This window comes from Crinia signifera, chromosome 3 (genome assembly GCF_055691185.1).
Source record: "Crinia signifera chromosome 3, ASM5569118v1, whole genome shotgun sequence".
Taxonomy (NCBI): domain Eukaryota; kingdom Metazoa; phylum Chordata; class Amphibia; order Anura; family Myobatrachidae; genus Crinia; species Crinia signifera.
The window spans coordinates 193,805,085-193,820,276 of record NC_139219.1 but is presented as its reverse complement, the minus strand read 5'-3'; the positions used below and the strand labels follow the sequence as shown (position 1 = coordinate 193,820,276).

Here is a 15,192-nt window from a genome sequence, read left to right as displayed (position 1 = left end):
TCAGTGGAATTGATTCCGCTAGGAGGGTACAAGAAGATACATCGGAACGCACTTGTTTCCGATTAGCTACTTTAGAAATCCAATTTTTGGGGGTATAGGAAAACAAGTTTGTTATACCCTGGAAAAATTGTGCCGCATCAAGCAAGTTGGCTAGAAGTTCGCTGCTAGTTGAAAGACTTGGTGATTGAGTATCGTACCTCGTATCCTTCGCACCTGCTTGACTGTGGGATGTTCTAGGAAGCTGTAGAAGTGAGTGTTTGGGGAGCTCTCAGATAAGTAATAACCCACCGATATCTATTAAGCTGTGAACGTTTATTCCTGTAACTATGGGTAATAACGGGTCACGCTGTGATAACGTGCATGTTAGGGAGGAAGCAAGCCGGCCAAAAGGATCGGCTGCTTTTATTATGTGCAGGAAGCACGGTGAACTCGCAGTTGTTTACCAAAATAAATGGAGAGAAATGACACAAGGCAGCAAGTTAGAATTTCCCAGTGTTGGTAGCTTCGATCCGGAAATCTTATCGGCAGTAAAAGATGAAATATGCCTACTCTCCAGTCGTAAGGAGAGAGTGAAGCATATAGATATTCTTAAATTGTGGCAGAAGGAAGGACAGGAACAATGGGGAAGCAGAGGTCTGGCAATACCTGACACAATCAGCCAAAATATAAATGCAACCGCTGCCATAATAGAATCAGCTCCCCCACCCCCATATGTGCCGAAGGGGATAATGACGCATAAGAAAGGAATAAGTAATAATGTATCCGTTGCTAACCTGTACCCTGTCTTATCCCCTTACAAGGAAACCCGAGAGGAAAACGAGCAGCTGTTGGCACTGGCCGTCTCTCATGCAATTAATATGATTGAGGGAAAAGCTCAACCCGCTGTTGAGGCCTCAGCACAGGAGGAGGAGACGGCTGATGCCAACAGCATAGTATTGGACTCAGGTAATGATGCACCACACAGCACAGACACAATTGACTCCCAAGCAGGTCCCAGTAATGCGAATGTGGTACAAACATACCCTGTACGCACACTGGAGGTTCCCTATGGTAAGGCAGACAGAGAGGGTGTGATACCTACCAGAAAGATGACCATGCTAAACCCATGGACACGGTTAGAGCTGCGGTCCATCATTACAGATTTCCCTGACCCAAGGAAAGATCTGGCATTGTGCCGGAAATTTGTAAGGGATCTGGGAAACTCTGATGAGCCCACCAACAAGGATTGGAGAATCATGTTGAGGGCCTGTCTCCCCACTCATATTGACATCCCGAAATTCATTCAGGATAGTGGATTGAAAGTGGACAAGGAGATAAATGATGAGATCAACCAGGAGAATATACGCCTGATTAACTTACAGTTGGGAGTATATTTTCCTGCGGCAGTAGAATATAGCAAGATTTTCACCATCAAACAGAAAGATGGCGAAACTGCTGCTGATTATTTTACAAAGGCCTTACTGGAGGTATCAAAGTACACTGGTGTCTCCGAGCCTAAGGACGACCCCCACCTGAGGGAGATGATTGTCTCTGTGCTGGTGGAAGGGCTTAGGGAAAACCTGAGAGCCAGAGTCCAAACCTCTTTTCCAAATTGGCGTGGAATGACAGTGGATGCCCTACGGGAATCGGCTGTGGACCACGACCGCAACATTAAGAAGCACAGGGAACTGCAAACTGACAAACTGATGATGGTTAGCATCCAAGCCCTTACTAATGCCCCAAACAAAGCTGCATACCAACGAAACACCAGGGACACAGGTAGAAAGCCAATTATCTGTTACAACTGCAATAAGGAGGGACACATTGCAGCTCATTGTAGGTTAGGAAACCACAGGAGTTACCAAACACATAAGCGAGAATGGGAATCTCACAGAGGTGAGACACGGAGATACCCAGCCCCTAGACAATGGGAGGAGACAGACAGGTCACGCAACATGCCTCCTCCCCATCTGATGGCTGACACTGTGCTAAGGGCAACCCAGGTCAGACCATAGGAAACAGGTCATACCTGTATCCTACAGCCAGTTAGACTAACACAATACCTTGGAGAGGAACCTCAGGTGAAGGTTGATATAGCTGGAGTAAGGCAAACCTTTTTGGTTGATACAGAGGCGGCCAGATCTGTTCTCAACACTCCTCTTCACTTGGGTTTCACTAACCAATCAGTAGCGGCAATTGGGGTAACAGGAAAAATACAACATTACCCACTGACGAAACCAGCGGAGGTTACAATCGGGCCTCTGCATACCAAACACTCTTTTCTGTTGGCTGCAGCGGCCCCGACTAACCTCCTGGGTAGAGATTTACTATGTAAAATGGGATGTGTCATCTATTGCACTCCCGATGGGGTATTCCTAGATACTCCTAAAAATCTTACACAAGAAGTGCAAGATATGCTGGACAGTCCTCAGAGGCTAATGTTGTATTCCACTGTTGTAGAATCAAATCCATCTAGGGTAGCTGAAATTACAGCACAAATACCGAGTTCCCTTTGGACTAAAGATGGACAGGACGCTGGGCTAATGGCAAATGTAGCTCCAGTAGAAATCCGCTTAAAAGAAGGCAGGATAGCCCCAAAAATACTGCAATACCCTTTAAAACCTGAAGTTGAGCTAGGAATATTTCCAGTGATCCAACGATTGCTCCAACAGGAAATCCTAGTTAGAACTTCCAGCACGGCCAATAGTCCCATCTTCCCTGTGAAAAAGAGCGGGGGGAGGGGCTACAGACTAGTGCAGGATTTAAGAGGGGTAAACAAGGTAGTTGAGAGCCAATTCCCCGTAGTGCCAAACCCAGCTGTCATCCTAATGCAAATCCCACCTCATTGTACTCATTTCACAGTCATCGATTTGTGTTCAGCATTCTTCTCCGTCCCTTTGCATCCCGACAGCCAGTATCTGTTCGCCTTTACTTACAGAGGAGTACAGTATACCTGGACACGACTCCCCCAAGGATTCATAGACAGCCCCAGCATCTTCTCCCAGGCCTTGCATGATTGTTTACAATCCTTTCAACCCATGAGTGGTTCGATACTGATACAATATGTTGATGACTTATTGTTGTGTTCTGAGTCACTGGAGTCATCAGTGGATGACACTAGACAGCTACTGATGCATCTCTCAGAGACAGGACATAAAGTATCAAAGGATAAGCTGCAATTATGCCAGACCAGGGTTAAGTATCTGGGCCACTGCCTTACCCAAGGGCTGAGACACCTCACCGACGACAGAATCCAAGCGATTCAGAACATGGTACTGCCACAGACACAGCATCAGATCCGTACGTTCCTAGGCATGTGTGGATACTGTCGCAATTGGATCCCAGGATTCTCTATTCTGGCATTACCACTGCAAGAGATGGTTTCCTCAACTAAGCCAGATCGGGTCTCTCATACTGAGGAATCTGAACTGGCTTTCGAGGAACTAAAGGTGAGCCTAACCAAGGCCCCAGCACTGGGAATGCCAGATTATGGGAAACCCTTTGAACTGTACGGAACTGAATCAGGTGGGTGTGCGGCAGGAGTGCTTGTACAAAAACATGGTGATGCCAACCGACCAATAGCGTACTACAGTGGCCAGCTGGACACAGTAGCACGCTCACTCCCAACTTGCTTACGAAGTGTGGCTGCAATAGCACAACTAGTAAGTAAGAGTGAGGACGTAGTGTTGGGACACGATTTAACTGTTCATGCTCCCCATGCTGTCTCTGCCCTCCTAAATTCTGCCCAAACACGTCATGTGTCCTCAGCACGGTTCACTAAGTGGGAACTGGCGCTGATGGCCCCAGTAAATATTACCATCAAAAGATGCAACACACTAAACCCAGCCACATTCCTTCCTCATGTGCCTTCCAAGGCACAAAGGGTGGAGGGTGATGGGAATGTTGCTGAATATGGTAAAGCAGAGTTTAGTGAGAGTGAGGACAAACATGATTGCATGTCCTACCTGAATCAGACCTTCACAGCACGTCCTGACATAAGCGACAGCCCATTAAGTGAGGTAGACATAACCTTATTCACAGATGGTAGCTGTCATAGACAGACGGACACGGGAGAGCTGTGCACAGGCTACGCAGTAGTAGATGGAGAAGGTATTGTGGAAGCTGAACCCTTGGGACCACCTCACTCAGCACAAGTAGCGGAACTGGTGGCACTGACCAGAGCATGTGAACTGGCCCAAGGAAAATCAGTCAACATATATACCGACTCCAGATATGCTTTCGGAGTAGTCCATGATTTTGGAGCCCTATGGCGCCTCCGAAATTTCATGACGGCGGCTGGCACACCAGTGGCGCATGCGACATATATTAGGAGACTTCTGGGAGCTATTCAGCTTCCAGACAGATTGGCTGTTATCAAGTGCAAAGCTCACACATCAGAGAAGGACCCGGTGTCACTTGGTAACAGCCGCGCTGATGAGGCAGCGAAAAGGGCCGCATGCCCTGTAAATATTTTCACCCATCCCACCAACCTTTGTACACTGAACATGGTATCCACATCCAAACTGATAGACATGCAGAATTTGTGTTCCCCACAGGAAAGAGCAGTATGGAAGTCGAAGGGATGTGGCCAAGAGTCTACCGGACTTTGGAGAGATGGACACGGGAAACCAGTGGCCCCCAGGGCATACCTTCCTAGTCTAGCCGAGGCGGCCCATGGGCTGACACATCTTGGGAAGGAAGGTATGTGCAAGCTGGTAAAGGCCTACTGGTGTGCACCAGGGTTCGCTTCTCAAGCAGGTAGAGTGGCAATGTCATGCCTCACCTGTTTGAGGAAGAACGTTGGAAAAGCCATCCCAACAGAGCCATCCCACATCCCTCCTACAGAAGGCCCTTTCCAGGTAATACAAATCGACTTCATACAGTTACCACCCTGTAGGAATTTGAAATATGTATTAGTTTGTGTTGACATGTTTTCTAGCTGGGTGGAGGCTTTCCCCGCTGCCTCCAACACTGCTACCTTTACAGCAAAGAAAATATGTCAGGAGTTTGTCTGTAGGTATGGTATCCCAAAGGTCATTGAGAGTGACAGAGGCACTCATTTCACAGGAGAGGTCTTCCAAATCATGTGTAAACTCCTGGGGATTAATAGTAAACTTCATACTCCATATCGTCCCCAGGCGAGCGCCAAAGTTGAGAGAATGAATGGTACTATTAAGAACAAATTGGGTAAAGTTATGGCTGAAACAGGGTTGTTATGGCCAGAGGCACTGCCTATTGTGCTGTATAGCATTAGGACCACTCCCAGGACTCCGCTCAACTTGTCCCCCTTCGAGATATTGTTTGGTCGGCAGCCACACATCATGATAGACCCACAGGATGATCTCAAATGTAACAATGAGCTAACTGTACAGTATCTCCTAAAGCTAAACAAACAGCTAAGGGAGCAACAAAAGCAGCTGAAATTACTGAACCCTGATATGCCTACAGAGAATTGTCATAATCTTAAACCAGGAGACTTTGTTATGATCCGAAATTTTTTACGCTCAGGTTGTTTGATAGACCGTTGGGAAGGACCGTACCAAGTTTTGTTGACCAGCACTACATCAATTAAAGTCGCAGAGAGAGAGACTTGGATACATTCGTCCCACTGCAAGAAAGCCAGTAACCCAGAGTCCCAGTGTGCAGAGAGCGAGAGAGAAGAAGTGTCGCTAGAAGCATTGTTTCGGGAACACTGAGAAGCAGCCAAGGTCGAGCAACCTGAGCGAACAAAGGTCTAAGAGCAGAGCAAAATAAAAGTCCCCTGGTAGAGATGATGGAAGGACTCCAAGCAAAAGGTTCACAGCTATGCATATATGTCTTTGTTTTCTTTCTGTGTTCTTTTATTCACCCAAAGATACTCGGTGGCTGCCACATCCTAGAGCGATCGGAGCGGAGTTCTGACAGTGTAATAATGGACCCAGATATGGGTGAGGTAGAATCCCTAAACCAGCTTGACACTTTGCCCATGACAGGAGAAGGTAAAAGGTATGAGGGAAACGTAGTTCAAGGGCTATGTGATGAGTTATTGTCTGGTGAGTACTGTGTCTGTAGATATTGTCAACCTAAAATGGAAGAAGAATGCATCCAGCGATGTCAGTCGACAAGTAAGGCAACTACCGGCCGACATCCCTTGAGTGATTACCACTCACTAGTGGGTAAGGTTTTAAACCAAACAGAATGCTGGGTGTGTTCACAAGTGCTACATAAAAGGAGTAGTGTAGGCCTAGTCCCATACCCGCTTAATATTTCAGAGATAAGCGTATTAAATAAGGGGAGGCCATTGGATAAGAGATACCTGTATACCAGGTCCCCTAGTCTTAGATTACACCCATACCAAGTGGATAAATCCCTGGTATGTATGAACTTCTCAAGTTCCAGAGCGATTGGTACTTGGGAAGTGACATGGCATAACCAGACAATAACTTACTCCCAGCGTCCAGATGGAGAGCCTATTGATAAAGAATTGTTGTTAAAAATCCGAACCAGTGGGAGACACTATAAATATGTCTACACGGTGAAGAGAAGTAAAATGATGGCCGGCAGAGTATCAGCCGGCTACTGTAATGTAACCCTACAGCCAGAAATCTGTGAGGAACAAGTCAGGGAACAGGGGACGGGGATGTTCTTATGGATAATGTGTGACAAGATCATGAAATACTCTGTCCCTTATTTTCTCCCTGACGATGTTTATTATATTTGTGGTAGGAGAGCGTACAAATGGCTCTCCATGAACTACGTTGGTATTTGTTATCTAGGCAGAGTGTTACCTGAAGTGATGACCCTCACACATGATGAGATGGTGGGCATACACAGAGGTATACCTCCTCCTTACACTCATACCCATTATGATCAAATCCATAAAAGGGATTTAACAATCAAGAAAGAACCCCTAGCTTCTGAAATGATACACGAGTCGTTCGGTATCCAACTCCTCATTGCTTTAGATATCACCCATACCGCCAGAGGAGTCATAAATTTTAAATATATACAAGCATTGGCCAGCTTGGTAGATAACATCACAGAGATTTATGATGACACCTTTAGATACACTGGGAAGGAGTTGCAAGCATATAAAAGAGAGCTAGTCCAACATCGGATGGTGCTGAACTATCTGACAGCTATGACAGGAGGATATTGTGTCACCCTCTCTACCCAGTTTGGGGTGAAGTGTTGTACATATATCACCAACAATACTGAAGACCCAGAAGAAGTCATCGATCATCGGATGGATGAGATTCTTCAGCTTAAATGGGAATTTAGAAGGGAACATAATATCAGCCTGGCAGAAATAGGTAACAAAGTTAGTGAATGGACCTCCTGGTTGAATCCAATGCACTGGTTCTCTGGTTTAGGAGAATGGGCGCAAGGGATCATAGCTAGCATAGGAAAACTCCTTCTCTGTATCGGTGGTGCCATCATAGTCTTTGTGCTATTGTTCAAATGTATAAAGGTGGTGACCCGGGGAAAGACAAAACGTACCGAAATCATGAGTGTAAGAACGAGAGATACAGAGGAAGACCAGGGTTTGGTATATGACCCTAAAATCGAAACCACCTCCCTTTAAAGAAACCATATTTGTGAACGTGTATATGTTGTAACCACCCCTGTTTTTATTTTTATCCCAAAATTGTACATTATCCTTCGTGACCCTGAGTAGGTTGTTCGATAAATGCGGCCCATCGTTTATCCATGATCCTGGATCGGCCGAGAGCAGATGGTTTACTCCCCTTATATGTTTAATTCATGTATCCCAATTTCTCTGTTAGGATTATGAATTTCTGTATTGTCGTGTGAAATGTTTTGTATTGTAACAGTTTTATAATTACTGTTAAAGGGTGGACTATGGAAGTCGAGTTACACACACGCCATTTTAGGATAGTATGGCCGCCATTTTGGTTCGCAGAGTTGCGCAAATAAAGTTTCCATACCCGAGTATGCGTGGCAAAGTGGGCCAGAAGAGTAGCCATACTATCACACATAAATTCATAAATACATACTGACCCTAAGTAAAATATAGTTAAAGGTTTAGAACGCCACACATAGCTTAGTTAGCCCTGCATACATCTATCTGTATCGTGTTTAGTACCGTTCCGTTCAGTTCATTATGCGAAGTATTCCGGTCATTGCGAATATTCCGCAATATACACGGCTCGATAGTTATGGACATAATCCATAATCCAGGGACAGTTTCTGTTGAAAGAATGTAACAAAGAAATCCAGATGAAACCAGTTCTTATCACTGCTGACGCCGAAACCACAGAACAAAGGACTCTTAAAGTTCACTCCCCTGGACCTAGCCAAACCAGGTGTATCAGCTTACCCCCCAATCACAGCTGACCTGACACTCGACCCCTGACCAATGAGAACGGCCTTTGACCTCCCCTTTCTGACCCTATAAGATAGGCGACCCAGAGCAGCCAAAGTCTCTTCGGCACATCTACCTTTCCCTGACCTGACCACCGGACTATAGTTCATCCCTGAACGATAGTGAGCTCTGACCGGACTACACTTCGCATGTTTGATGAGAACGGTAACGGTTGCATTAACGGTATTTGTCCTTATTGTATTAATTGGCTGATTGTGTCTTGTATCTGTTTTCTTTCCCCTTAGCAGAGTCTGTTTAGTATTCATTGTTAGTATATTGTATTACTTGTTATACCTGTTTATTCTTATTTCTGTAACCCCCTTTTGTCCATTAGGGACTCAAATACAACCTTTTTACGGAGCTCTTATCTCCATATTTCTATACAGTGGTCGTTGTCTGTTTATTCGCATAATAGCGACAAGGTATATTACGGACACTGTCCGATAAGGTATATTCGCAGTTTAGAGACAAAATACTGCGAAGGAATCTCTGATTAAGGTACTGGTTCTCTGTGTACATAATACAATAAAAGGTACACTACGCTGCGCTACGCTTTGTACGCACGTAGTTAGGTATAAAGGGTACGTTGGTTGCGGACTTATTACGTAACCTGCGCTGTTCACTTATTGTCTCACTGGTCATATTTAATCGCCATTAACACCGGCTTCGGCATCTCAACTGCCGACATCCCGAACATAAGTATGCAGAGAGCGGTAGCATAAGAGGGGAGTGGGGGAGGGCTAGGTTTAAGCACTAGAGGTTTGAGTCAGGCTGTGGGGGTGGAATGTTAGGGTTGGGCTACAGGCAGGGAGGGGTAGGCTCTTCGAAGGGGAGGTTAGGCTGCAGGGCGAGGAATTTTTGTTTTGGCGGCATGGTATGAGGGTTAGGGTTAGGCACTATGGTGTGGGTTAAAGTTAGGCGGTGGCGGGTTAAGGAGGTAGGTAAGTATACTTGCTTGACCCATGTCAGGATTCCATCTATCAGGATGTTAGCGTCGGTATTTTAATCGCAGGCATCCCCACCGCCTTTATTTCTGTATTTATCCCCTTCAGCTTTTTAATGGGAGCACTCTTAAGCAACTGTATGACTTTATAAATTTACTAACAGCACACCACTGCCTTTCTTTCAATTGAACTTAAAAGTCATTCCAAACCTTATATAGTTAAATAGTAGGTAAGGCTGAAAAAAGACTTGCGTCCATCTAGTTCAACCTGGTATAGATATCCATTGCTGATTTGGTAGGTTCTGGTATTTTACAGACAAATTATATTTCTTATTTGTACCCATGGATGTTTTTCTCCAGTAAATGTTTGTCCAACTTTGCCTTGAACGCATTTAATGAGCCAGCCGTTACCACCTCTCTAGGAAGAGAGTTCCAGAGTTTGACTGTTCTGACCGTAAAGAAATTCTTTCTACTAGCTGAATGAAATCTTTTTTCTTCTAATCTATACTCATGCCCTCGTGTCCTAGATTCCTTTCTAGTAGAAAAGAGGTTGTGTGGCAGTTCCTTATATTGGCCCTTGATATACTTGTACATGTTGAGCATGTCCCCCCTTAAACGTCTCTTTTCTAATGTAAATAGTCCCAAATTGCTTAATCTCTCCCCATAGCTTAAATTCTCCATTCCCCTAATAAGCTTTGTTGCTCGCCTTTGGACTTTTTCTAGTTCTATGATGTCCTTTTTATAGTGTGGGGCCCAGAACTGCACTCCGTACTCGAGATGAGGTCTCACCAATGCTTTATACAGTGGCATAATTACCCTTGAGTCCCTAGTTTCCATTCCCCTCTTAATACATGCCAGAATTTTGTTGGCCTTTTTTGTAGCTACACAACACACTATAGCACAATGGGGCTGATGTATTAAGCCTTAACAATATATAAATGCAGGGGTGATAAAGAGAGATAAACCTCCAGCTAATCACCTCCTAACTGCCATGTTACAGGCTGTGTTTTTAAAAAGTCAGTAAGGAGCTGATTGGATGGATGTTTATCTCTCTTTATCACTCTTGCATTTATCTCTTGTTTAGGCGTAATACATCTGCCCCATTGTCTGATATTCATGTAAACCAGTCAGACAATATTATCAATTTGCTACTTTTTTCGAATTTTGCATCTAAGCATATATTATACAAGGTACTAAGGATAAGTATTTTTGTAGAAAAGAAATTGGTATAAAGTCATAGATTAAACGTAATACTTCATGGGGTGTATCACTGCTTTGTACCTGTTCAATGGCTTTTACCCAGAAACTGCCAAACTACTTTGTGATTCAGATGTGTATAAGATATATATGAATTATATGGTGCCATTTTTGGAAAGCAAACAACCAACCGCATCAAATTAAATTACTGATGCTGGAATGGGTGTGATCCCAACATGTAGCCAGACAGTGAATGGATATATGGAATGCAAGTATAGAATGCTGCTTCATAGCTCTGATCATGTAATCATCACCTGCCTGTGCTCTATGGCCCCTAGAATTGTGGGGCCCTGGTCAGCTGAAGAATGTATTTCATTGAGATGGCCCTGGGCAAGACTAGTCAGTGTACTACACATCACAATCTTGGTCTAAAAACGGTACTTATGTATTAGCAGGGTGCCTATTATGTAGTTTGCGTAGCGGTGTATTGAGAATACCAATACACCACTATGCTGGTTACGTAAACTAGGTAACTTACGTAAACTACATGATTTACATAACTGGAGCAGTGCTAATACACAATGGTTCATATCCCCACTATCCACGTCATATCCCCATTATCCACGTGGGCGTGGAGTTAATTGTATAAAGTGTGGAGAGCGCAGAGAGTCACCGAGCCCGAAGTGTGGCGCGCGCACCGATCACCCTGAGGGGACGCATATCCACGTCCCCTCGTGGGGCTCATTGCGCTTGCCACATTTTATACAATTAACTCCACGCCCATGTGGATGATGGGGGTATGACGTGGATAGTGGGGATATGACTTTGTTAGTGTGTTTGTGTGTGTGTAATTGTTAGTGTGATGTGTGTGTAATGGGCTTTATACTTACCCTCCTCTGGCCCGGTCACCGCGTCCAACGCCCCGCTGACGGTGCCCCTCCTCGGGCACTCAATCCTCCGGCAGTCAGTCCCCTGCGCCAGCAATGTACGCAATTAGCGTAGTGCCGCTGGGGGAGCAGGGAAACCATGTGTGATGCTCCCAGCAGCAGTTACGTACATTGCTGGCGCCACACCAAAGCCCAGGATGCCCACACTCCGCTCCGCCATCCGCCGCTCAAGCCCCGCTGCCAGCACACAGTAAGTATTAAGACACATATTAACAGGGCGCCCGGCTACGCTGACAACATAGCCTAAAGTACGTTGTCAGCATAGCCTAGCCGGGCGCCCTGCTAATACATAAGTACCCTAAAAACTTGTCGTACTCTATTTGGTATAAATTAAATGTTATCTCTATTTGTTGCTTTGTTAGTCTTAATTTTTAATGTATGCTTGAAGATAGAATGTCTCATAGAAAACAGTATTCATAAAAATCCTAATTTAATAATTCAGCAACGGTCTGAGGCCTTCCTAGCTTTTTTTTTTTTTACTTTATAATGTTCTAATTTCCTTCTTTGCTGATCTGATTCACTGATAATATTGAAACATATTTTGCTCTTGAACATTCTGTTTGAAAACTGCCATGTTGACTTTCTAATATCCTCCTTTATCAGTCTTTCACAAATAGTATTTCTGTACATTTGAAGATCAATGTCTCCTCAAGATCCAATATGATATTAAACAATATTTTTGTTCTGCCTGCGTAATCATGTTATAGTACAAAGTGCATGACCTTCTGTATTTGATACCTACATTTTGGGCCTTAGGCAAATTCTTTACATTCTTGCTTATAATTTTGTATCCTGTACATCTTTTCTTTAGTACTACTAAATGTAAAATAAGAATTCTACATTTGCAGTAGAAATATCACAACTTAAATTTCAAGATAACTTCCATAAAAAATAAAAGACGAAAGAGAAAATAAAAACCTAAAAATACCTATTTGTATTGCAAATCCGCTGGATCTAACAAATAACTCCTCTATATACCTGTCTGTTATCAAACAGAGGGTTTCTTTATTTGAATGCCTTCATTTCCAACTAAATCTACATTTTCAATTTTAACTCTAAACGTAAGGATGTACCATCTTTACAGTATACAAAACTACAATTTGTACTTTTATTGTCTTCTGTTACTACTATTAGTGCTAATGGCTATTAGACTTAAATATGTGTTTTTTTTGATCTATGAGAGTATGATGCTGTGATAAAGGAATTTAGAAACTAAAACATATGTAAATATATCAGATTTACAACATACTGTATGGGGTGATTCTGAGTCACATGCACATCGGCTGTATTTTTTAGCCTGATTTATAACACACTTAAGTACTTTATGGTTTTCCTTTACGGGGGATACCTGGAGAGGAAAAGTAGGTGGGAGGTAATGGGGAGGGGCCTGTGAATCATGTCATTAAGCCCCATCCCTATGCAAACAAATGGTGACAAGGCTAAAATTACACAATTAGCATATAATCACTTCATTAGGCCCTGTCCCCTCCACCAGACTGCCAGGAAGCTCTCTGTTCTGCCCACTTCACTTGGAATGGGGCAGACTACAGGAGGGGTGGGCACTCTTCCGGAGTGCGGCAGAATATCTAAACAATGGGAGTCCTCCACAGGATCCAGGAGAGTAGTTAAGTATGATTTATTACCTTATGCTAATTTTGGGTTTTTGCAAGTGAAACACTATGTCTTCCATCATCATAATTAGTATTGCAACTTCCTCCAGCCTCATGCAAGGAGCAAGAGAAACATCTGAAACAGGAGTTGGTTAAGGAATTCTGACATTCAGGATGCTGACAGATCCTGTAAGTATTTAAACATTAACCCACTACTCCTGCAGCCTAACCCTTAATGCCCCCCACCACAACACACAATGTTCTGTCTGATTCAGAAGATCATGTTACATCAAGGCCTGCACTAGAAGCTAATGCACCAGTTTTAGCTTAAGTGTATATCAGATACACATTTACCCAAATCACCACACATACAGTTGTGTCCCCATACGTCTAATCACCGTGCGCTACAAGTCCTGTTACAAATAACACTTAAACTAAATGTGACTCAGCATGCAGACAGAGAGCATCCCATCTCCATGAGCGCAGTCACCATTTTCCTTATTTGGCGCATGCCCAGTATCATTAAACCAATGATATCCATTTGTATCTGACTCAGAATCAGACCCTGTATGTTTTTTTAAAGAGTATTTAACATCATTGCAGTTGTACATCCCATTTTCTTATCTTACTTTATCACAGTTTAAAAAATTTCTCCATGAATGAATACATTTATATTATATGCCATTGGACAAATGTAATATCCTCCAAGTTTGGCAGCAGTGCAGGATGCCAGCTGAACTGCCACTTTAAAAAAATGTCCACGTTTGTCCAACATCCCACAAGCTGCTGAACTCGGAGGCTATTACATTTGGCCGAATATATGATAGAAAAGTATCCATCCTTTTTGTGTTCAGTACTGTTTGTACTATTATATTTGTATAATTATTATTATTATTATTTATTACAGAACCAGAAAATATATGACATATCCAAATATGAGAACATTTCTTTGTTGTGTTCATTGTTGGAAAATGTTATCCAGATCAGTAAAGAAGAGCAAGACTTATTGGATTTTGAAATATTTGATGCTGAAACAAAAATGTTCATGCAGAACCTTGACCATACAATACTCCTGATTTCTGATGGATTTCCATTGTTAAGTCTAATCTTGTGGAGGCTAAGAATGTTATTTTCATGCAGAGGAACAGAAGAAAATTGAGGGTTTTGTATATACTGTAAACTACAATAAAGTTTCTGAAATAACCCATCCATATAAATAACACATGCAGTTTCCACTGTAACTTGTAACTATACGATTACTGTCATCTTTACACTATTCCTATAAATCTAAAGTTTCATTTTTTAAACAAGGCATGTCCAAACTATGGCCCTTCAGCTGTTGTGAAACTACAAGTCCCATCATGCTGAGATGAGTAGTTTCACAACAGCAAGAGGGCCACAGTTTGGACATTCCTGTTTTAAACTCTATATCACACTATTCCCATATAACTGTATATCCCACACACATCTCAGCCATGATTGTTTTGTCTATTTCTATTTAAATATGTTATGTTACTTGTCATTTATATAGTTATATAATATATTCTTTATTATAACTTCACATTTGTTAACGCAATCTTTTTTTATTTGTACTGTCAAAAACGTTAAAGCGTTTCAACAATGTGACATATATTTTTTTATTTAGTTGTATTTATTTTGTAATCACATATTATTTAATATAAAGTATCAGTTCTTATGTTCAGTCATAGTTTTTTGTCTGCGTAGACATATGTATTATAAAATAGTTTATAAATTTGGACAGTACCGTATTTTTCACTTATGTGGTTATGAAAGTGATTGTATTGCTCGAATTCACTATTGTCCTATTTACTGTAGAATGAACTTGTCATCTCGTCTCTAATTATATTTGTGGGATTCAATGCTATGGTTATGGATGCCCTGGCCTTCTAATGGGAGGATGCCATTTTCTGCAGAAAAAAAAGAAAAGAGTATAATTTTTTTTTAACAAAAATCCATTTCTGGCTGCCCACAGGTCCACTACAATGAATGAAATCTCTTGCATACAGGATTATGTCTCCCTTTTTGTTTCTATGTAATTATGTAATCTGCAGATTAATTAATGTATATCTGTAAATTGTGCTCTTGAACAGTGTAACGCATCTTGGCACCCTAGGTAAAACTTAAACCTAC

The 15,192-nt window shown here is 42.6% G+C and overlaps 1 protein-coding gene across 1 annotated transcript in view; it reads left to right on the top strand.

Moving 5' to 3' along the window:
• Positions 1 to 14,662, top strand: part of MEI4 (meiotic double-stranded break formation protein 4) — a 170,001-nt gene extending 155,339 nt beyond the window's left edge. The window contains exon 6 of the mRNA XM_083177166.1: positions 13,949 to 14,662. Within this exon, the coding sequence (XP_083033292.1) occupies positions 13,949 to 14,200 (252 nt within the window). The 3' untranslated portion in view covers positions 14,201 to 14,662. The remainder of the gene's footprint in view (positions 1 to 13,948) is intronic.
• The last annotated feature ends 530 nt before the right edge of the window (positions 14,663 to 15,192 follow it).